We start from the raw sequence: 25437 nt of genomic DNA on the forward strand, positions 1-25437 counted from the left end.
CACTCAAGGAGGAAATCAGTATTCTAATTTATTTGTTATAATTTTCCTATCCATATTATTGCTTGGTTTTATTCTATTTCCGCATTTAGGAAAAGGGAATAAAAAGTGATGAGAGAATAGAATGTTTTTAGCTGAACGACTACATGTATAGAGCAGTATTCTCTCTATTATTAAAAGATAAAAAATGAAAAGCATTTATTTTTTACAGGTTCAACAGACTGCATATGTTATGCAACAGTTGGTGTCACTGATCCAGTAACATCAGCACTACATATTATTGTGGGTAGGTTTTCAGCTTACAGGTCATTAACTTCTTTTCAAGACCTTAACATATCCAGAATGATCATCATTTCTGTTGTGTAAGAATATAGTTTGATTATAATAGATAAATAAAGTATGAGCTGTTTGCTAGTGAAGTGTGTGTGTGTGTATCTCACTAGCAAACAGCTCATACTTTAGCATCAGATAGATAGATAAATAAAGAGAGCTGCATTAAGATTGGATGAGCATTTCTGTTTTAACCGACTGTTTTCGGATGAGCAGAACTTTCTGAAACTTTAACTTTTGGTAATATTGTAAACAAGAAATAAATGATTATGTACTTTAAAATTATTGTAATGCAGAAGTATAAAGAGCAGTGTTAAGATTTTGCATGCAACCTTAATTTCAGCATTTCTCGGCTTTCGAAAGCTTAACTGTTGTAATCCTAAAACCTGATCTTGCAAAGATCTATGCAAATACTTAACTTCATGCACTGTGAGTAGTCCCACTGAAGTGAGCATAAAGTTAAGCACCTGTGGACACCTTTGCAGAATTGGGGCCCTCATGTGCTCTGGACATAGTGTTTGGCCTAGGATATTAAATGTAGGTGTATATTTGTATTTTTTTAAGTATTGCTTTTTTTTGCTTATGCTAAAATATAGAATTAGCTCAAATACATTACATTAAGCAACTTCAAAAATGGTAGGATTCAGCAAGATGCCGCTATTGTCTCTGCCCGCCCCCCCCAGTACACTGGCCAGTACATTAGTACACTGGCCTCCTTGTGTCTTCATTATTTTTCCTCATTTAACAATATATGGCATCATTAGCGTTGCAGAATGTTTCTCTTTTTCTCTGTTGCATATTTTATAAGGTTGTTCTCAATAAAAAAAAAATGTTTAATGTTAAAAATTAGTATCAGGTTTGAAACAAAGAAACTTTTAACTGAGATAAAGCCTGGAATTTCTGTTAACAGGTGATTCTCAGCCTCTGGATGTCTCCTCCATACATCACAACAATACATTTCTTAAATACTTTGTGTCACTGTTGGGCTATGGTTTTTATGGCGATATACTAAAAGACAGTGAAAAGAAGCGGTGGATGGGTACGATCAGATATGACTTTTCAGGTAACTTTTGTGTAATTACTATATCTTTATGTAGAAAATCTAAAGATAATGGAGCGCTGGATAACTTCTCTCTAAGTAAACTTCTGTGAAGCTTTTCAAAAATAGCAGCCAGACTGCATCAGATGGAAATTCCCTAAGGCACCACCAAGCACATTGGATCTCATTAATAGACTAGGAGTATTTGTGGCACCTTAGAGACTAACAAATTTATTTGAGCATAAGCTTTCGTGAGCTACAGCTCACTTCATCGGATGCATGCAGTGGAAAATACAGTGGGGAGACAAAGTAAAACTATTTCCCCATGTTTATTCCCCCCCTCCCCCCACTGATCCTCACACGTTTTTGTCAACTGCTGGAAGTGGCCTACCTTGGTTATCACTACAAAAGTCTTTTTTTTTTCTCTCCTGCTGGTAATACCTGATCACTCTCCTTACAGTGTTTCATGTTCTCTGTGTATATAAAATCTCCCCACTGTATTTTCCACTTGATGCAACCGATGAAATTAGCTGTAGCCCACGAAAGCTTATGCTCAAATAAATTGGTTAGTCTCTAAGGTGCTACAAGTCCTCCTTTTCTTTTTGCGGATACAGACTAACACGGCTGCTACTCTGAAACCTGTCATTAATAGTCTAGCCTGTTGTGAATCTTCATGCACACGTAGCGCATCATAACACAGAGGCAGCCTAAATAGCTCCAAAATGAAGGTTACACTGAGTTTCTGGTTTAACTCTGGGCTTCAGTCTCTTTATTTCTTAACATTTTATCTGTGATAAAAATAAGTGTTTCAAATAACCAAAATTGTGGACAACTTACTCTGATTATACCAAATTAATTTCCTGGAAAGTTATAAATTAATATTTTCAAGATTTTGGGAGCTGGAAGGAGTTTAAAAGGACTTGGTTTTTGAAATGTTACAACTGGTGTCTAATCTGTTTTTCAGACTATTGTGATTAACAAGTGGCTTTGTTTTAACTCTTGAAGTTGTATATAGATATAGTTCTTCAAGTGGTAGTCTCTGTTGTATTCCACTCTGGGTTACACATGTGTAACCCAATGTGCCTGGAGTCAGAGAAATTGAAATTAGTGTGCATTGGTCCGTGCAGGGGCATGTATAAGGGGGGACAAGCAGGGGCATAGCCCTCCCAGTAATCATCTTCACCACCGCTTCCAGCTTCTTCTCCAGCTCCCTTCCTCCTCCCCTCCACCCACCTCAGGATTCCCTAAACTCTATCGTGGCATGGGCATATTTGCCCACAGACAAATTTCAGGCAATGAACAACATCATAGTTTGCATCATGAACAACCCTTGTGTACCAGCCAAGACTTGTCTTATCTCTACTTGGCCATATGGTCTTGTGCACTTATGTGACCCCATTTGGAAGACTTCACCTTCATTGCCTTCAGACAGGGCTGCAGTTTGTGTACTCAGTGAGTCGCCATTCCATGAACCTCATGCTGACAGTCCTCTCCAAGGTACTGTCCTGCCTCCTGTGGTGGACAGACTCACATCACATACGCTTGGGAGTCCCCTTTCTTCCCTCTTCCCCAAACAAAACTATCATCACCGATGCATGCCTGCTAGGCTGGAAAGGCCATTTGGACAACCGCACAACACAAGGGACGTGGATATCTTGAGAATCCAGGATGCACATCAATATCCTGGAACTTCGAACAGTAAGGAAGGTATGTGAACTCTTTCTTCCACTCTTTCACTCTCATCCTGATCATTTCAGACAGCATCACCACTGTTTTCTACATCAACAAACAAGCGGGAGCGAAATCTACCGCTCTATGCACAGATGCAGTCAGTCTGTGGAACGGGTGCATCAGCAATCAGATCACTCTATCCATAGCCTATCTTCTGGGGACAGAGAATGTGATCACAGATTCACTCAGCGGACACTTTTCAATCGACCATGAGTGGGAACTTCACGAAGAAGTGCTATATGCATCTTCACGCAGTGGGGGACCCCAAACAGAGACCTATTCACTTCTCAGACAAACAGCAATATATTGCTCAAAGGTGCCCTCAGTTACTGCTCCTGGGGCAATTCTCTCCTTCTCTCCTGGTCAGACCAAATAAACTACACCTTCCGTCCACTGCTCCTTCTATTTCGGGTTATACATAATATCCAGTGAGACAAGGAGATGGTCACTCGGATTGCCCCCTTCTGGCCCAGATAATTCTGGTTCCCCAATCTCCTGCATATGTCATCCTGTCCACCGATTACCATCCTGAACTTCCCTCATCTTCTCACCCAGTACACCATCAGGATTAAGCATCCCAATCCACAATCTCTCCACCTCAGGGCCTGGTATTTGATGGGCATCGACCTTAGAATACATATGTTCCTCAGCAGCAGAGGACATTGACTTTAAAGGTAGGAAAGACTCCACTAGACAATGTTATTGGACTTAAATGGAAATGCTTTTCGTCTTGGGTACAACATAAAGGTGTTATACCAGAAACTGCTTAGTTTCCCTAATCCTGGACTACATTCGATCTTTAAAGACATTGGGTCTCTCCCTCAGCATCTTGTGAGTCCACCTGATGGCGATTAGCATGTCCCATCCTTCTGTGGAGGGTTACTCTTTTTTATGCTAACGCTTGATTTTGGAAAGGCCTCCTAAGAACCTTTTCCCCTCTCGAAATGATCACGCCTCAATGGGACCTGAATCTGGTACTCTCCGTATTATGAAACCCTCATCCTTTGAACTAATGGTGTCTTGCTCCATATCCCTTCTCTCCATGAAGGTCTCCATCCTATCTAATCACTTCAGGGAGAAGTATCGGTGAACTTGGAGCAATCATGGCAGACACACCTGTGATGGGTTCCCCTTGGGGTGCTGCCTGGAACTGGGGTACCATTGAGCCCCCTGACCCATCAGCCTGGGCTCCCACCCTGTAATGCTGTGATAAGCTTCAGACACACTCCCACTTTCACCAGCACACAGGTAGGGACACACCCAGCTGTAGTAACATGCAGACAGGCTTTCTGACCAGCCCCTGCATGGGAAAGCTATACAGCTTGGGCACTTACCAGCTTCTCAGGTGCATACCCTCTCTTGAGGGTAAACCCAAAATTGTACCGCGTTGCACTGCACAGAGAGCTGTACAGCGTAAGCTCTTAAAATTCGCCCTGTCCCTCAATCTGGAGAGGGATATGCAGCAGCTTTCTGCTCTGAGTTATATTTCCACACACTGATTTTAGACAAAACAAAAGCAAGTTTATTAACTAGAAAAGATAGATTTTAAGTTATTATAAGGGATAGCAAACAGATCAAAGCAGATTGCCTTGCAAATATACAAAAACACAATCTAAGTTTAATATACTAAAGAGATGGGATATGAGGAGTAAATTCTCACCCTAAATGTTGATTTAGGCAATTTGCAGAGATTCTAGAGGGCAAACTGCACTTGCTTTTAGCTTAAAACCCCAGGTATTCTTTTCACAGGCTAGAAATACCTCTAGCCTGGGTTCAGCCCTTCTTCCCAATTCAGTCCTTGTTTCTCAGGTGTTTTTAGGAGTTCTTGGGCGGGGAGTCAGTGATGAACCACGATGATGTCATTCCCCTGCCATAAATAGCTTTTGCATATGGCGGTAACCCTTTGTCTCCAGGCTTAGTTCCCACGCCTTTCATTTGAAAAACAATGGTATTTCAAGATGGAATCCAGTACTAGGTGACTTGGTCATATGTCCCTGTAGGGTCATAGCAGCCATAACTCAGAGACTGTTTGTAGCGTCCTCAGGAAGGCTTCCCAGTGGGAGATTAGCATTTTCTAAGTCCTATTGTTCTCTCTTTCCAGCCTGCCATCTAGACTGACTACATTCTGCCTAGTGGGCATTCCCCTGGTGTAAACTCATTTGTAATAGCTGCATAGACAATATTCCTAATTTCAGATACCAAAATGATACATGCATACAAATAGGATAATCATATTCAGTGAATCATAACCTTTTCAACGATATCTTACATGACCTATCTTGCATAAAATACATCATAGTTACGTCATAATGATATCCTAATAATATCTCTATGAAGAATATGGGGCATAGTGTCACAACGCCATTCACAGTATTCCACAAGGATACGGTCTCCTTATGCCGACGCCTGAAATTTTTACCAAAAGTGGTCTCCCCGTTTCATATTAACCAGTCCATTCACTTAGCTGTTTTTCTTTCCATAACCACACACATCTGCAAAAGAATGTAGACTCCATTCCCTCGATGTCCAACAAGCTTTGGCCCTTTACCTGCAGAGAACAAAAACAATTAGGTTGTCCCCTAGACCAGTGGTCCCCAGCCTTTCTGTGGGAATAGCATATTCCTATTCCCAGAAGACTGTGGCAGGTGCTGGACACACCACCGCCGAAATGCTGCTGAGAAGCGGCAGCAGCAAGAAGCGTCACCGCCAAAATGCTGCTGAGAAACGGCAATGCTTCTCGGCAGCATTTTGGCGGGCGGCTTTAGGGTGGCCGCGCTCTGCGGCAGCATTTTGGCAGTGCATTGTCCTGTGGGGGCACACAACTGCCTTGGTGGGCACCATTGTGCCCACGGGCACCGTGTTGGGGACCCCTGCCCTAGACTGTTTATTGTGGTAGAAGAGAATTAGGAGACAGGCCTTCTCCACCCAGAGAATCTCCCATGTGGAGTTCTGCCTACATGTTCGCAACACACTATGCCTTGGTGCAAGTTGCAGTGGCAGCTGCCTCCTTTGGAATGGCGGCCCTCCACACAACCCTTCTATCCTCATCCTCGCACCCTCCTCCCACTTGGAATGCTTGTCAGTCACCCACAGTGGAATACAATAGGAACCATCACTCAAAGAAGAAGAGAAGAGGAATTTATTTACCTGTAACTAGAAGTTCTCTGAGATGTGTGATACCTATCTGTATTCAACTTCCTGCCCTCCTTCCCTTCCACTTCAGATCTGTCAGATTCATGGTGGAGAAGGAACTGGATATGCAGTCAGTCCACCCCACTCTTTATCACCTCAGTCAGAGGCATGATGTGAGTCAGGGCCCATGCGCGCAACAACCAACACTACTTTCAAATTCTCTGATTGTGGGCCCATGGTGCACATGCGTAACCCATAGCAGAATACAGATAGGGACCACACATCTCAAAAAACCTCCAGTTACAAGTAGGTAACCTCCTCATCTATAACTAAAATTTCATTGATAAGCTAACTCAGTGAGTAAAGTGAACAAAGTTCCTAGTATTATTCATCACAACTGTTTCCATTCACACTATGGAAGCTGACAGATTAAGCAAAATTTGTTAAATGTCAACATCTGATAGTTTCCATGATAGTTATTGTCCAGGTTTTACTAATAGCACTGTTATTGTTAATGTGCTCTTTGTAAGAGTGATATCACATATCAACCTTAACATTCAGTAACCAATTTTAATGGGAGAGCTTGGGAATGTTTTTTGTCTGAGAACAAGTAATGTTAGTGCTACAAGGAGTAAGGGCAAGATGCAATATTTGAGGGTAGAAAAGGAACCAATGAACCCAAGTGTTCCTCTTATAGAAAATATATTAGAGTTTCAAGGAGAAAAAAAAATGGAGCCAGGTATTGGATTAACTGTAGAGAATGAGGCTGTTGCGCTTGAAAGAGCAGTGGAACTACAGTGATGTGCAGGAAGCATCCATACCTCCAAAACATTATTTTCCTAAATTCTGTAAATCATATTGGCCAGAAAAAATAAGTTTTGGTTTGATTTTTTTTTAAGGTGGGTGAACTAGTGATCTTCAAATATTTCTATCCATGTATTTCTTACTCCTCCCCCTTTCTTAAGACTGTTTGCCAAAGTGCTTGTAAATCCAGGAATAGACTCATTCAATTTTGTATTTGACCTTCATATTGTGCTTCTCACTTCCACAGAGAGTTTTGGAAATTAATACTGAATTTTAATTTTGGTTGTACTCTCCATTCTTGAACCCTATAAATCCAGTTATTATGCTCCTGGGAAGTATTGTTTATGTCCCCTCTCCTTTAAAAAGAAAAACTAATGTTTTTGCCCCATCTAGGCCATTGAAATTCACGGGAGTTGTATAGCTAAGTGCCATACGCTTTAAAAATCTGGGCCACAATTTTTTTTATTCAAGTAATAATTAAGGAAAATGAAGGAGAGGTATTTTTCACCTTCCACCTATTCTAAAAGTTCCAGTATAGCAAAGAGATGTGGAATTGAGAAGAGCAACTGTTCTCTTGCAATTCCTGGTGGAGGAAATGGAACAACAAGGGGATGGATGAAATGCACGATTAAAACAACTAAAAGCTATGTAATTCTGCTGTTGTTTTTTTGTTTTGTTTTGTTTTTTTAAGGTTTCAAGACGTTTCTTTCTCATCATTACTATGAGGGAACAGTTTCCTTTCTACCAGCAAAACAGACACTGGGATCTCCAAGAGATAAAAAAAAATGCAGAACAGGGTAAGTTAATATATCTCTATTGGTAATTACACACAAACTGTTTAAAAAGGGATCAGAACTAAGATCCCTTTATTTTGATAAACTATTCACTTCCATTTTCTGCATGATCTAACAAAGAAAAGTAATACAGAACACTTATGTATTTATTTATTTTGGGAACAGATAAGGGCAATTTTGTTTTTTCCATATCCAGAAACATACTATGGAAGAGATGAATTTTGTAAAAAGAAGTGCAGTTCCTTGATTATCAAATGGACCACTTAATTTTCCTAAATCAGTAGACAAAGTTAACTCTTCAAAACAAAAAAGAAACACTAGAACTGGTTTGCATTACAAAAATGTGTCTATTGACCAGCTGATGTGTTTCATCCTCCATTACTAAAGGAAGCAAAATAAAGCAATAATGTAGTGCTCAGTTACCAAAGAGACACTCAAGTACACATGTCATGTAAACACGAGCAAAAGACCAATCCAAAAGCCTTCTAGCTTCTACAAACAAGGAAGTAATTACACTATGAGGCTTCAGATCCTGGAAAGATGTAAGCATGTGAGTAGTCCATTGAGGTAAAATCTTTTCAGTTATCACAATATGACTCTTGAGGTTAATGTGACTACATACATGGTTCAGTCGTTTCAGGTCTGGGGACTTGTTCTTTTCCCATTGAAGTAAATTGCAAAACTCAAACCCCACATTAACTGGAGGCAGGGCCCCCTAATACAGCCAAATATATTTTAATTAATCACTAGTTTCCTTTTTTCCAATTCTATTAATAATTTTGCTCTAAGGTAGAACTGTCTTTGTCAGTAGTCATTGAGGTGTAAGAATCTGTTCCTTGCTTTGAGATAATGGACCTGGGTCTTTGATTTCAGACAGTAGAGGCTCATGGCTTCAGATCCAGGCATCCTGGGTCCAGTCCCTGCTGCTGAAGACCTACACTGGGAGAGTCCCATCCCCACTCTACTAATGTCATGTCGGGACCTTATGAAATTCCATAATTTTGTACAGATATTTTTCTTTCTACTTACATTTTAAAGGTGTTTCACTTTTTTCTATTTAAAAATGTTGAACCTAAAAATAATTATGAAATTAAAAAACCTTGTAAAAGCTAAACAAGAGTTTCCAAACAAATATTTAAAAAAACAAGTCATCTGAATTGGGGATCAGACTTTCCTCAGCCCTTGGTACTGCTGTTAATGTGCCCCTCTCAACAGCCCTGGTCCTGCAGTCCAATCCAAGAGGACAGATCATCATTGAAATCAGTGATGGTCTACATGGGCACAAGAATCCATCTGCGTGGATCCAGTTGGAGGAATGGGACCATGGTGTGGATGTGGGGAAGAGAATCATACTGCACTTGTGCTCACAATCCTATTCTGTTATCTGTACTCTGTTGTAGACTCTTGGGTGTGCATTACAGGTCTCTTGGAATGGCAGCTCCGTTTGATTCTGATCACTAGCAGAAAATAAAAGTTTTAGTGTGACTTTTGCATAGTTTAGTACTAAAATAATCCATTACTGTGTATGTATCCCTTTTAGGGATTGGGTATTTCTTACACAGATTTCTTTAGTGTAAATCCAAGCACTGAACTCTGTTTGAAGCACGTGGAATCTTTATATGCTAAAGAACAATGAATGTAGGCTGTGGTAAAAATAACATTTTCCAAATGTAAAATAATTTAAGTAACTTATTTCAATAGTTGAGAAAAACATACTAAAATTAAACTGAACAATATTCTTGTTTTTCAGGTGTTACATTTGCAGGCAAAGTAAGCAACAACCAGAGGAGCAACAGAAGAATTATGGATTAGAACATAACGGTAACATATTGAAGTGATAAATGTGAAGAATGTGTAATGTTTCATTTCAAAAAAATTCTTGAACACCTAGATCAATTTCACTTTGTTTTAATTATTATAAACTAGGATTCAAGTTGAAAAGAAGAATTTAAAGAAAAACCATAAGAAACGATCACCCTCCAACAATCCTCCTAATAAATATACTAATTCCTTGAATAGTTTAGTGGATCAGGCTTCTCCTGCCTGAGAAGAAGAGTTTATTTTGTGGGCTCAACTAAATCCTAAATCATCTGAACTCTTAATCACAAAATAACAATTAATTGGCAAGCCCTGAGCTAGTGTGGAAGCTGAATTGCCTCCTAGATAGATTTCTCGGCAGATAGCAGTTAAGGTTTTGTACTTTGTCAGAGCTAAACTTCATCCTAAATAAACAGTTAAAAATTGTAAGTATCATGCTGTGAACATGGACTGTTAACAACTACTTAACATCTTTCTCAGTGACACCCTACCAGTTCTCTGTACAGATTACGTGGTGTTCCTCATCTGGTGCTCCAATCATGTCAACCCCCTCTACACACATACACAACTCCTTGAATTCCTGCATTGACTTTCAGTCTTCTTTCTCAGTACCTTCAGACTACTGCTCCTTCCCTTCAAGGCTCTGTGCAGCTCTGCTCCTGGCTGCATCACTTCTCCTGGAGCCTGTTATTCCCTCACTTGTGCTCTACCATCTTGGCAAACCTCGAGCCTCTAGCAGAGCCAAATTCAGACTAATGTAAATGGGTGCATTCCATTTGACTGGAAACTAGCCCCGCCTCAATCTCCTCATGGAAATCCTTCTTCAGTGTTCTCGTCTTTTGGACAGACTTCCAGTGCAGACCTCTACTCCTGTTCTTCTTTGTTTCCTTAGAGCCTGATCCAAAGCCTGACTTCAGTGGATCAAGGCCTTAAACATAGTAGACCAGAGCATCCAGTATATTGCAGTCATTTTGTGCAACATCGCTGGTAGATTCTGGTCATAAAACTAGCATATTTAGCACCAAGAGTGTCAACTTATATGACAGGCCCACCTCCTGCTGCCAGTGTAAGAGTTGGGATGTTTTCAGGCTGCACTGATCCCCAACTGCTATTTCAACCCCTTAAGATAGTTAGCAGCTGTAGTAAATTAGAAGAACTCTCAGGTTGCTTTGACTTATGCCTAGGAACCAACCCTGCTCAGAGTACCTGAGCCAGTGCTTGTTGAAGGCAATAGGAGTCTTTTCTGGGCACTGGATCAGGCCCAGAATCCCCATGATCAGGAGCGAAGAAGCATTTTTAGCAGTTTTTCATTCAGTATCTCGTACCACTGCTCTTCCTATGGACATGCACCCCACATACAGCTGAAACCAAGGGCACAGGTTTTCTTGTTTCTCTTTATGGTTATGTAACTTATTGTAACATTGCCTAGTCCCTGGTAAGATGGAATTGCAAAAAATGTGTCATGATATTGAGGAAGTGTTTTATTTTCATCAGTTTTAGGAGCTTATCATACTTTATTAAAGTTCAGTGGTTGTTTCAAATTTCTGTTTTTCCTTATAAATCTACATTAACTCAGCATCTTTATGTGCAGAAAGAAGTGGGAAGATGATGGTAATGTGTCATGTCACACTAGAAGAAAATTATCTGATGTGTTGATCAAAGACTCAACCCTGCAAGGGTTTAGAAGACAGTTGTGAAAGAGCAGTTCAGGGTCATCATGAAGGCTGCTAAGCATGGTGCTATGTTAGTTATGATCCAATAAACACTGGCTCAAGAGAGTGGGACCTGCTAGCTAGTGAGCCAGGAATACTGTGGCCAGCACGTGTCATGAGGCATTAAGCTTCTGGTTGTGCAGATTACTATTTTCTTAGAACACAGATACTGTCAGCAGCTGGTCCTCATGGCTGTCCCAGCTCTTCTCTAAGCGAAACTAATAAGCAAAGTAGAATCATCTGCTAGTCTTGGTTTGCAGTAAAAATAACTAAAAAGATTTACAAAAAGAAAAGGAGTACTTGTGGCACCTTAGAGACTAACCAATTTATTAGAGCATAAGCTTTCGTGGCCACTGCACACATGCTTTGTATTCACTGGATTGCTCTCCCTACCCTCCGTCATGCTCGCTTCCTCCCTGCTCAGTTCAGCACAGGTTTAGAAATTTGCTCATACTGCTGAGCACTGAATGCATTTCTCAGTTCTATGTAGAAGTATCTGTGCAGGTGCTGAGCAAATATTGAGTACTAGCACTTCTTTGTGTCTGCACAAGTAATTTCAGCAGCTTCCAGCAACCTGTGGAAGGCCCAAATGAATATTGCAATCAAATACTCTGAAACATCTCCATGTTTAACACTCAGTCATCCTGTAGCTATGTCTCCCTTAGTTCAGTTGCCAACGAATCTGGTGAGTGGAAGATTCAAAAAGTGGAAAATTCAAGTGAAGTTAGAAAAATTCATTTGCTTTCAAGAAATATCTCCCTCAGGCTCTCGCTGTCTCTCTGTTGCTGTTTAGATTGGAGGAAGATCAGTTCAGAATTAATCCAACACACGCAACAGATACTGCTTTTGCTTACAAGCTATTCACGCTGCATGATCAGGCTAATTCTTCTCTAAAACAAGCGTGGCACCATTTGATCAAATTGTTCAAAGAATATCAGAATTATAGTACAAATGAAGGTCCTAAAATACTACATTTGAGGCACAGAAAACCAACTCAGAAAGAAAACCATTAGCTATTGATTTACCAAAATGGGTAGAGGGGAAGAATATTGTATTGCAGAATCCCTACAAGTAGATATGTCGCATGGCTTCCATCTCCCCCCTTTTCATTGATACAGAATATTACTGAGCTTGATCATCCAAGTTTATCTTCTTTGTTGGTTCCTTAATATTTCCTTTAATATACTGTACCCTAATCATCTGTAGTGCTGCTTTTCTGTCTAGGTAGGCTCTTAAAACAGTGCTCATTACCGTAGTCTCCAAGCATCTTTTGACTGGGTAGATGGTTGTATAGAGGAGTCTCTCTTAAATATTTGAATCGACTTATATTTGGAAGGGATGTTTAAAAATGCTTTTATGGCCTTTTTAATTAATTGAGGGGATAAGGCAGAAAAGATGTAATCTTAAAACTAAAACATGCAATTTAACTTATTTTTCTCATGTCTGACTCTTTTTCCTTACATTTTTTTTAAATGCCATTTTTATGCAGCGTTTCCAGCGTAACAGTCCACTGTGTCGGGGGAAAAAAATACTGCTACCTGGTAGTGAAATTGATGCATCCAGACATTTAAACTGAGTCTGGTTATAATCTGTTAATACCCAGAGCTTGGTCTGGATGAAAACAAGCTTCTCTACTATTTTTGTCTTTCAGTTACCTGGGCAGGTTTATTATACCACACAGGGACCAATTCTGCCCTCAGTTAATCCCATGTAACTGCCGATGCCAGAAAAACGTTCAGATTTCCTTCTTTCCCTCCTCAAAACTTCAGCCGTCACTGACCCCTGAATCATTTATCCTCCCTCCCACATTTTTTAAATTGATTTGAATACATTTTGTGGCATGGGAAAAATCAAAACAGAAGGGAACAAGCAAACCACCACATGCACACATCCTTAATTTTCCTGGATCAGCATCTTAATAAATAAATATATTAATAAATTGAAATTAAAACTGAAAAAAATTGCTGTCTCTCCCCTTGCTCCCTTTTTTCAGTTGGCACCACTTCTTTTTGGTTTTTTTTTTTTTGCTTTGATGTGGGTTAATCCCATGACCATGAATGTGGAGTATATGGAATCTGAATTTGACGTTCATGTGGTAGAAGTGTCAAACATTTATGATATAAGGGAGAAGAGCGTGTACCATTCTGGTGCTACAGACTCATAAAAGAATGCTTAGTAGGAAGAAGTATTAAATATTACAATATCAACTTTGTGTATGAATTCATGGTAAAATATACAAAATACATTGTATTACTTACGTTAGATACATATCCCTAATGCATTAAAATTTGTATTAAATAGCTGAAACTTGCTAAGCATGGTTGTATCTCACTCCTCCTGTAAGTATATTGGTAATAGTCTTAACGACATGCTTGACTTTGTGTTTCAGAAGATGAAGGAGGAGAAGATTGGAAGGTTATTAAAGGAAAGTTTCTGGCCATCAATGCAGTCAATATGAGCTGTGCCTGTCCACGGAGTCCTAAAGGCCTTTCACCAGCAGCTCACTTGGCAGATGGCTCTATTGACCTCATTCTAGTTCGCAAATGCTCCAGATTCAATTTTCTGAGATATCTCGTCAGACATACAAACCAAGATGATCAGGTATGTATTCTCTCTTTCTAACACCATGTACTGTTCAGGGTGTGAAGGGGATCTAAATGCTGGTAAAACTATCTGGCACAAAAATCATTAGTGGTGGAACTGATAAACAAGAGCATTTATGCATTTTAGATGAAATATTTTGTCCACGTGACCATCGAAGATCTTGTGACATTTTACATAAGAGAAAGGACTTCACCCAGGGTGTCCTAAGCCAAATTCCAATTTTGGTAATTACATTAGGCCTTTGTAAAATTTCCCTTGTAATTTCTGTTGAATACAGTTAGTACTTGAAATCCTTTCATCCCCAAATGCTTGTAGGCACATACCTGTTTGTTTGTTTGTTTCACCAAACACTGAAATGCAGGAACTTCTGCCCCACAGCAGTATCACACAACTGTTCAGAACCTGAAATGAAGAGGAAGAATTTACTCATTGGAAACTGCATAATGTATGTAAATTGTCAGAATGTAGTTAGCAAAACTGTAATTTGCGCATGACACAGGCTTCTGAAAGATCTTCAATGACCAGACATGATTAGAATATGAGCTTTTCCTGTCCTACATCAAAATTTCTCTCGCATTATGCTGTTACATTTTTACAGGATTAATTCCAAGGGAAGTGTGCCTGTCTTGTTTAGAATGTACTATCAGGTGAAATCTTAGCTCGGGTGCTGAGATCATATCTATGGCTGCCAGCATGCCGACTTACCTGGAATGATTGCCAGACAAATGACTTTAATGCCATGTGTGGATGATTGACTAAACAGTTGATTAATGGTGCACCTCATTGTAAAATGCTTATTTAGGCCCACCTTTTTATTTCTATTCCCACTCCTCTCCCCAACGTAAGTGGCTAAAACTTCTTGCCCTGTACTCCTTCATACCATTCTCCCTCTCTTCCTTTCCCACCTCCATTTGTCCACACCCAGATCTTGCTTGTTCTTTATTTTTCTTTTCTATTCTCAATCATTTTTGCTTGTTCCTGCCTCCCTGTCCCCTTGCTCCTTGTCCCCGGTTGCTCCCCCTATCTATTCCATCATTTATCACAAGGCTATGTGCTGCTCAGGGTGGGTGGGTGGGCATCCATTGGTGGCTCTCTGGCCATGAATACAAGCTGCTCACTGTACTTGTGGGCTGCTGCTGTGGCTTGCTATATTAAGGAACGCAGCATGAGCAGGGAGAGAAAATAGGCTTTGAGAAGCTTCCCACAGCTTTCCCCACAGGAACATGTTTGCAGTGGGAAGTCAGAATGGATCCAGGGTCATGCAGCTATCCCTTCCCACCCCCACCACCTGCTCTGTTCTTTCCTCTGCCTACCTAGAGTGATATGCTCCATATCACTGTCTGCTCATCTTCTCTGTCCTGGGCAGTCCCTGGATTAGTCTAGCATTCCTCTGTTGAGAAACTCTGATTTAGGTGCTTAGATGATACCGAAACCTAGATACATTGAGATGTCTCTGCATTAATATAGACTAGTTAACAGGTATGAGTTGATATTTGCTAGCATGCATTTTATTGGGTGTCCCTTTGCTCACTTTTATTGTTTCCCCCGTGTGTTGCAGTTGCTAAACTGAGTACCTTACATTAGCCTGACTTTTAAACATTTCAGACCAGATCCTGTAAGTTGCCTCCTGGGAGTGGAGGACACTCAGCAGCTTGATTGGTCCCTTAATGTTTTATACAAAGCTTATTTTAAACAACTTTGTGAAATAAGTGGTTGTATACCATCACATAGTAATCCTCTAATCCTCTGATAATTAAGACAATCTCTTAATTACCACATTTGTTTTCAATTAGGTTAGCTAGTTAAGAAGATTTTACTTCACTGGAAAATAAATATTACTGTTCCTCCCACACCCTTGACATTCTCAGCTCCCTCACAGTGCCTCTACTGCCATGGACTTCTCTAGATATGGCAATCACTGGACCCCGCCCTCAGGGGAAGGTTACACAGCACAGAGGGAGAGGGTTGCAGAAAAGTCAGTGCAGTTGTATAGGGAAGTTGGAAGTTGAGAATCATAGGCTGGTATGGCAGTGGGCCTCAATCTTTTTCATATTGCAACCCTATGACACAACATAAAATAATTTTGGGACCCCCCTCCTATGGATAGTTTCAGGATCCTACCCCATTTAGCCATAAAGAAGGGCAGGGTTTTGGAAAAAAGGCCCTTGAGGACCCATCTCCTGGTGATGAAAGCAAAGGCCTGAAAGCCAGGAGGACCATGTGTTTTATGTGAAAAGAACTATTGACTTGTTGTGTAACATTAGGAAAATATCACTTGTACTTCATGCCACAATCAGCCCTCTGGAAAATTGGAGAGCCCAGTGAAAATTAAATGCCGCTTTCTGTGTTGAGCTTTACTGATTAATTTAAATAAAATACTTAGTAGAATGCCTGTTTTAATTTCTCTTTGTAGTTTGACTTCACATTTGTAGAGGTGTATCGGGTAAAGAAGTTTCAATTTACATCAAAGCATTTAGAAGACAGTGTCATTGATGTCAAGGATGTAGGAAAGAAACGCTTTGGTCAGTTCTGCAGAGACCATCCAGCTTGTTGCTGCAATCTTAGTAACAGCATCTGGAACTGTGATGGAGAAACTTTGGATAGCTCCACAATTGAAGTTAGGTGAGTAACTGTCAAGGTGTATATTATTTGTAGCAAGGTGATCCTTTTAAGATATCTGCTTTTAAGTCAGTCCGTTTTAAGAAGTTAATAGGTAGTAGATAACATTATATTCCTAAAGAATTCCGTGATGCTTTTTAGAATCTTTGTGAAGAGTTCCTTTGAATGCTAGCCTTTGCTTTTTACCATATACTTTCCAGGAAAATATTAAATGCATCCTTTCTCTTTCACTAGAATACACTAAAATGTATCTGAAAGCAGTTTCAAATCACATCCTGACAGGAATTTCGATGATTGGTTGGCTTCATCAGGGATCATTTGCTTTTCTTCATGTGCCTTCTTGTTTGCCAAGTAAAACTAACTGTAAATATCCTGTATAGCAAAGGTTGGAAAGGAAGATGGTTCACTCCCCTTCTTCCTGCTTCATCTAAAAGCTTATATAGCTATTAGTTGCTTCCACAATTCCCAGGATTCCACAGTGAAGATACAGAGTGCTCGTTTTGGCTAGTGAGGAACTAGTTCCATGCAACATCACAAGTTTGCCAAACTTCCGGTTAGGTTATATAAGGGTTGAGAATATCCTCAAAATATTGGTGTTTTATAGTTTTCATTATTTTATGCCACATTTTCAGGCATAGAAATTATCTTAAAATACCCTTCAGTTATTCTTCATTTTGAGGGTTATCATTCATATACATCTCAAAGTTACCAACATTCCACACAAATTCATTATCCCTTAACTTTTATTGTTAAAAATTACTTGCATCAGAAATAAAGGATCATAAAACTAAGATGATAGAAACTACATTCTCTAAAGGAGTGAAGCCCATATCATTTTACTTAACCTCCATGAAGACACTTTGTACCCTGATTTTGGGTCTTTGTGACTTTCAGGCCTTGGCAAGTACAGAAGTATGTTTACAACTAGGTAAATGTTCAAGTCAGATGGGAGAGGGACTGTGGAAGGCTGGAGTTTGTTTTTTTAATTGGTAAAAGGAACCAGAAATACACTACAGAAGTCTGTCCATAGAACAGAGTTCCATTAAACAGTAATCAAATGATTAGATAATCACCATGTCTCTTCTGGCCTTGGAATCTATGAATCAAATATTATTTCATAGAGACTTGAATAAGCAGATGTGATCAATCAGATGTAGTGTGCTCATGCAAAACTCCCATTGAACGCTCTCTGTGAGGAGTGGTGGTCGCAGGGCTGGTGAACTTGTGAATATGCACTCCACCGTCCAACATCCTCTGCAGAAGGGGAGTGTCCCAGCAGGAGGGGGCCATAGCTTTGTGCTGCGGAATAAAATGTTTAGCCCAGCTACGTGGAATGCACAGTGATTCCAAATTAGGCCCATAGCAAATGTGATTACTTCTTAGTAAAAGAAAAATTAAAAAAATCTTCAGTACATAATTTTTTTATTTTGCAGAGTTCACTGTCAGTTAATGAAACTTTTTGCAAGAGGAATAGAGGAGAACTCTAATGATGAAGCTATCTACAACCAGAGTACAGCTGAGCAATTACTATAGATATCCTTCCAGGCTGTTTAAAAAAAAGTTAAAGAAAATTACTTGAGTAAATATGAATTTCATTCAAGTTAACAAATATTTTAAAATTGGAAAGCATTTTGACGGTTAAAATATAATTTTATAAATATTTTATTTCCTCTGTATACATTTTAAAGGATTTTAAACCTTCTCTGAGTCATCAGGAGATATTTCAGAGAAACAACCAAAATTATGTGTGTGGCAGGAGGAGGATTAATTGGCTTACATTTTCATAATGACTGATGTTCATTCCATTTTTAAATAACTAATTGACTAGCTGTGTTGCAGTAATAATTATAGATGTGTTAAAGTAGTGTGAGTACTTTCCTTTGAAATTACACCATTGGAGTAGATCAAAATGAGATATTTGCAATGTCAGTTTGAAACGATCTGCTTTGCTAGAATTATTCTATAGCTGCCTGTGATTAAATACTGGAAAGTAGTGATATATCTTCATTTACTTCATCTTCATCTCTATTTTTGGTTAATCTTTCATTACTTGATTCTGACTGTATCTTGCAACTTATCAATGCAATTCAAATATACATTCCTGGCTTTAAGTAATAATTTTAAGAGTTTAGAAATATTTTAGTAAATAAAAGGCACATCTGTCTATAAAGCATACCTGATCTTGTGTTTATAAACACTTATAAAGTGTTTGTGGAACTCTGTGGGATTATAAAAGGCTTTCGTGAACTGTTTGGATGATACCAATTACCACAAGCTGAAGTATCTCTCAAGCAGCTCATAGGGGCATTTTATAATACCAGAAAGGCATAGGCAAGAGAAAAATTATAAATACATTATAAAGCACCAGCAAATTCTACATTTTCTAAGTATTTTAAGTTAATACACAAAAAGGTTCCCTCCTTGACAATGGCACAGTCCTTTGGAGAGTCCATTATACAAGGTGAACATGGGGCCACAAGTTCATCTTAAATGTGATTTAATTGACTGAAAGATTTTAGGTACTTTTAATTAGTGAAATGTGGAAAATAATAAAATAAAACTTAATTTGCTGTGTTTTGTATGGGGAAAAACTGACCTTTGATAAATCACAAATTCACTGTGTCAATAGCTTGCTATTTTAGCAGGGAAAATTGATGATCCTGTACAGATATGGAGTGATTATTTACATGTGTATATTAATTGGCGTATTAATACTTTTATGCTGAAATCTGAAGTCAATATAGATTTTGGCCTGAATTCTCTTTTATCCAGTCTCACACCTACATAATGAAGATCAGAGTTTAGCACCCTCTCTCTATGTTGCCTTTTGATGAGCATATGCTTTGCTATAAAAGGTTTTGTTTGTGTTTGTTTTGTGTCTGAACGACTAACAGTACCATATTTAAATAACTTATTGAAACTTCTGTTGTTTAGCTGCAGTAGTTTTGTTTTTCCCACCTGTTTGTATTGTTTAAACTCTGATAATTTTTCATTGTACTGCTGAAGCACTTGAAGTACAGTTATCATAGATGGCTGGGTTTTTTTGCAATAGAGGCAATTACGTTTAAGTGTAATTACTAAATGGTGTGCTGTATCATTGCTATAATGATATTCGTACTGCAGTGTTCTGATCAAACATATGCAAATAATTTTCCTTTAAAATACTTTTCTAAAATCCATCTCAATATGAAAATTACAGATGGGAAAACTAAAAGATTAACTTTTAAAATCTTGCTGGCTTCAAGATTAGAAAAGTACATTTTGTTCTGACACATTGAGGTGAACTCTTCTGAAAAATAAAGTTATGTTGTACACAATATGGCTGATTTTCTTTTGTCATAAGTTTCTGCTCCAGCAATTCTGTTCTTTTTCCACAGATTTGAGTCTGAGCTATTTTATCAATGCTAATTCCCCTACTTTTTAGCTGCTCTGATCTGCACAGCAGATCTTCAAAATTCAGAACAAGTTGTGTTAAGTGAACTATAAAATACTTAGTTCTGACCTGTAGCTGACCTGTTCACCTACCCACATTCTTTCATCCTCCAAAATGTGCTCATCACCAGATCTCTGTCCTGTCGGTTTGTGATAGCAAGAGCTAGCTGGCACCAACATAAGCAGATTTAGCCAAACACAGAATTAATTAACAGGCTTCCATCTGGGAGATCTACATTCAAAATAGTGAGTAGAACTATGTTACTATACAGCCAGTTTGATGCAGAGCAACAAATACAGAAGAATATGCATCATCCTTTATGCATGTGAGCAAGCCAGTGTGAGATACAGTTGTTTGCAGAAGTAAAGGAACAAGGAACTGGCAAATTAGTCAGTGGATTTTATTTTTATGGGTGGTGACTCTGAAGGTCACAGCATATTTTGCAGTCTTGTGATATTGCTGAAAAAGTAATTTGATCATGGCTCATTCCGTACAATCCTGACATCTGTCCTTCGCCATAGCCATCAAGATCTCTAAGTCATAGTTTGGGAGCTGAACTATGTTTGTATAGGAAATAAAAAGGATGTTCTACATTTAAACTAAGTAATTGTACTGATGATTCACCCTGGATTAATCATCCGGAAGAAACATGGTTGAATTTTAGCTAATACAGTTCTCAGATCATTTGTTGGTCAGTGATGCATCTCATGAAAAACTGACTACAGGACTTATTTGGTGCCGAGTAACAATATTGATTCACATTGGAGAAAGAAATGAGTATAACAAATTCATAAAGTTTGAGTTTACAGGATGCCTAGATTACAAATGACGATATGAATTTGTCCAATAAAAGATGTTAACGCACTCGCCTAGTCTCTCTAATATGAAAGTAATACATGTGAATAACAGTAACTCTTTCCAAAACCCAAATATAAGGAAAATGTGCACAATCTGGTATAAATTCCATTACTAAGACAATGTACAGATATCTACCAATTCTTTGAGTTTGCACACACTGTTGCCATAACACCAATAGCAACTTCTAGCAATTATCTTTCCAGAACTTAGTCTGCGACTGAAAATAATTAGATGTCTGTTTAAATAACTGATTTATAAGATACAGACTGTAAAATAGCAAACAAAGCTTTAGATACAGTGCAATTCAGTATTTGGGTGCACTAACTGTATTGTACTCTAATTTATAAAACCAAAGTGAACCACAAAACTAGTGAACACACAAAATATCTTCTAGACATCTGCCTTAAGCAAAAACATGGATTTTTAAAATGTCAATGTAATAAGTAACTCTATCTCTGTTTAATACTAGGAAATGAAACATGTTTTCAGTATATCCCATATGGAAACACATTAAGCCTAGAATGAGAATAGGTGTCTCAGAATTCTTTTTGAGAGAGACACCATCTGTTCTCTTGGTATTTCCTTATTTCTCTCTACTATCTGCTGTATTTCCAAGGTGCCTATCGCTGCAATATCTACATGGTATTTATCTGTGTAGTTTATATAAACAAAGGTCAACCTGCTCAAACAAAAAGAAAAAAGTGCTAGAGCAGAATCAGTAGTAAGTGAAAACAGCTTGAAGCTAAGCAGTATTATGCCACCAAAGAAGTGATCCATAACTCGATTCACAATTTACCTGGCTGTTGCAGAAATGGCAGTGCACATTTGCATAGGGTCTTCAAATAGATCATACACTGTGCCATATTTTCAAAACTTGGGGTCAGAACCTCGGGTGTGAGATGCAATCACTTTCCCTACCCAATGCCCTATGCACAGTAGTAGTGGGATCAGGGGCCTATAAAGAGCTTTTAACCCCCACCGTCGGCCAAGATGTGCTCCTTGCTCAAGGTCTCCATATGTACGTGTGTGCAAAGCTGCATGCCAACAAATGGAAGTGGAGTTGGGGCCTCTTCGATAACTTGGCTGTAACTGTTCTGTTAGTTTACTTTTCCCCAGGCAAAGATTTTTCGGTCTCAATGGATGAAACTGATCCTCTGGCTGAGGGTTATCACAAGATGGTGTGCACTATGACAACTCCAGCATGAGACTGTATAAGGGGGACCCATAGGCAGAGTGGCTGGGCTATAGTCCTGCACTTCCCCAGTGCATTGAAAAGGGAATTCGTTGCCAGTTCTGCATAGGCCCATGCACAAGAGGGGTTGGGCTGGGCTGAGGGGATAAAGAATCTGCAACTGTGCAGATCCTGTGGTCCAAACTCCCTTCACAGAGTAGTTGTTCCAACCTGTAGCAGTCAAAGAGTGGTTGAGTTGCAGCCCTGCCATTTGCCCATGAGTTTGGGGGCAACTCCCTTACACCCTGCCCCTGTTCAATTTGCTGCAGACAGCCTGATGCTCAAAGATTAACCAGTCACTGGACCTTTGTGCAATCACTGGTGAATGGCACCTGCTCCAGGTAAACACCAGTAACTTCTCTAGGACTAGATTGTGCTAGCCTGTGCATAGGCACTCTAGGAGGGATTGGGAGCTGGTAAGGAGGCAAGGAAGCTCCCCCATCCCCCACTCTGTAGCTGCACAGGGATCAGGCACCACAGCAGTCCTTGCACTTCAAGTACAAGGTCTGTGTGATGCTAGTCCGGCTGGGGCTCACTTCTCCAAAGGGCCTACGTGAGGCTGGTGAGAATGCAGAGCCATGGTTCCAGGCCCCTTCCTTACTGGATCTAGCTGGGTGCCGAGGGAGGGGATGCTGCATCCTTCAAAAAGGCTGGACTCTCCGTGGAGCTCTAGGCCTTCCTCAGACAGGATGCCTGCCAGAGCTCCCAACAGGTCAACACTTCCATATCCCCTCAGTGCCAGGAAGTGCTGTAAGGAGCAACAAGGTGGTTGAACATTTAATCTAGCCTAACATCATAATTGAGGCAAAGAGTCCTGTGGCACTACAGATCCAGACTAACATGGCTACCCCTCTGACAACATATTGCTGAAACACCAGAGCTGGTCTAGACCAGATGGTGGTGACTATCTGCCTTCCAGCCTCCACTAGGGGCCCCTCCATATTTAGTCTCCGAGTAGGTCTATGCTGTAAAGAAGAAGTGTGTTCTTAACTTGGGTTAGCTAACCCATGTCAAGTAACCTGGGTTAAATAGCAGTAAAGACATGGCAACTTGGCTTTTATCTTGGATTAGCAGGTTGAGTTCAAGCCCAGGGTGTAGAAATGTGAACTCACTGGTGGGGTGCCCCCTCGTGGTTGGGCATGGCATAGCAGGCCCTGCCCCTTTCTGGCACTCTCTATCCACAGCCGCTTCTGCCCTGTGGTGGTCTCCCGTCCTGAAATTTAGCCCTCTGGCCCAATAACTTGAAAGTCTCTCCTCTTCCAGAGCAACAGAAAACCCAACACAACATATAAACAGTCCAATGTCCTTATAACAAATCTTTAGCCCTGACACTGGGCCCTGCAGTCCTTACACCCTTCTCTCAGGCCAGGACTCAAGGGTGCTCCCCTGGAATCTCCCAACAAAATCCCAAACTGAAAGTATCAATGTAAACCCCCTGCTTCCCTTCTCAGGTTTGACCTTTCATTCCTTTCTGTTCCTTGGCTGAATGTCTCCCAGGGTCCTGCTGTGTTAATTTAGAGGAACATATGGGACCAAAGAGTTAAGGGTGTCAACGTGAACCTGAAATTGTTTAGTACTAAAGAGTTTTTAAACAAGGTTTGGGGTTTGGTGTACAGAGACCTCAATCTACATAGTACATAGTACACCATTAACTTTTTATCAAAGATATAGAAAAGAAGGAAAAGCAGTTAAAGCAATTACAATGTAAAGTATTAAGGCTTTCATTTTAACAATGTCCCTTGTTCCATTGCCCAGTAGCCAGAGAGCATTTTTAGAAATAAACCCCCCTGGTTGGGTGTCACTTAGTTGGAATTAAAGATGGTACTAACTGGCCTTTGGTGAAAAGAGAAGTTAGTTGGGATGGGATGGAGCTGTTGTTGGTGTCGCTGTTAAGGTCCAGTCCCGTTTCCTAGAAAACAAAACAAGCCAAAAGTACACAAAAGTGGAAAGGAAAAGAACATTAAAAATAGAACGATCCCCAGCTCCTGTCTCTGGTGTTGACTCTCACTTGCAGCCTCTCTGCTGGAAAAACTACAGGCATGGTACACAGACTTACCAGCCACTTCAAGATCTGGCCAATTTGTACCGGTGTTGGGGCTGTTTAGGGCATTGCATTTAGCATTCTGGTCGCAGGCTGACCGCAGTGTTGCAAAATGTACAGTCTTTGCCAGCTAAGACAGACTCTTATTAGAGAGAAGGGAAAAGAAGAGGGATAGGAAAAAGAAGAAATAGGGTATTTGTGGGACAAAACGTTATATCCCCGGTCAGGATTTAGTTGTAGCTGGTGGAGGTGTCATCTGGCTCCCTCAGTCTGGTTGTGACATCTCCAGGATTAGGATGAAGAAGGTCCAAGGTCGCAAGAGACAGTGCAGGTAGCAGCTGTGATGGGAACGCTTGCTCCTTCGCCTTCACTCTCTTTCACACAGCTCCATTTGTTCATATTTCACTCACACACACGGCACACACTTTTTTTGAGAACCCCAGAAGGGAGATATGGGTGGAATAGCCCACTCCTTCATTATTGTGTTCACTAATTTGACAATAGGGAAGCCACGTAATTTGCCACAAAGCTCATTTGAGATAAGTCTTTAAAGTCTCTTTATGCAGCTGCAAAGGAGAAAAGGCCAAACAGATAAATCTCCAAGCAGATAACTAGACTGAACATGCGCTTGGATGTGTTCTGCTATCTGTGGGAAACTGGATATTTTGCTTTAACCTGCTCTTCCTCTGAACGAGCACGTGCCACCCCCTTGGCTTTTGATATTCCCTAAAGCACTTTGGCAGATAAGGCTGCCTAACATTAGGACTGGCTGCAAAATGGGGAAATGTTGGCAGTTGGTCTATACTAGCTGGCTGGCTGGCATATTGCTAGCCGTGGTGGAGCTGTGCTAGTAGCAACAGCGGGAGAATATGACCAAAAAAAAATCGGAAATGTAGCCTGCATTTGAAAAGTAGCCATTTATAGGAAATTGCACCTACAAAATCTGTGCCCTGGAATACCAGCAGATTTTGTGGTCCTATAGAGCCCTCTACTGAAAGTAAATTATCTTAAAATACTGTCAGGTTTCAGAGTAACAGCCGTGTTAGTCTGTATTCACAAAAAGAAAAGGAGTACTTGTGGCACCTTAGCGACTAACCAATTTATTAGAGCATAAGCTTTCGTGAGCTACAGCTCACTTCATCAGATGCTGTCATAAATATAAAGGGAAGGGTAAACCCCTTTGAAATCCCTCCTGGCCAGGGGAAAGCTCCTCTCACCTGTAAAGGGTTAAGAAGCTAAAGGTAACCTCGCTGGCACCTGACCAAAATGACCAATGAGGAGACAAGATACTTTC

At 40.0% G+C, this 25437-nt stretch overlaps 1 protein-coding gene across 7 annotated transcripts in view; it reads left to right on the forward strand.

The window, feature by feature from the left end:
• CERK (ceramide kinase) overlaps positions 1 to 19897 on the forward strand; it is a 74669-nt gene extending 54772 nt beyond the window's left edge. For 5 of the 7 annotated variants that reach the window (XM_073328366.2, XM_073328363.1, XM_073328359.2 and 2 more), the window contains 7 exons: positions 209 to 283; positions 1238 to 1390; positions 7725 to 7830; positions 9578 to 9648; positions 13747 to 13958; positions 16375 to 16583; positions 18014 to 19897. In XM_073328366.2, coding sequence (XP_073184467.1) covers positions 209 to 283; positions 1238 to 1390; positions 7725 to 7830; positions 9578 to 9648; positions 13747 to 13958; positions 16375 to 16583; positions 18014 to 18113 — 926 coding nt within the window. In that variant the 3' untranslated portion in view covers positions 18114 to 19897. The remainder of the gene's footprint in view (positions 1 to 208; positions 284 to 1237; positions 1391 to 7724; positions 7831 to 9577; positions 9649 to 13746; positions 13959 to 16374; positions 16584 to 18013) is intronic. The other 2 variants (XM_073328361.1, XM_073328367.2) reach the window with 2 other exon arrangements.
• Positions 19898 to 25437: the final 5540 nt, after the last annotated feature.

The sequence above is a fragment of the Lepidochelys kempii genome, chromosome 1 (assembly GCF_965140285.1).
Source record: "Lepidochelys kempii isolate rLepKem1 chromosome 1, rLepKem1.hap1, whole genome shotgun sequence".
Lineage (NCBI taxonomy): Eukaryota > Metazoa > Chordata > Testudines > Cheloniidae > Lepidochelys > Lepidochelys kempii.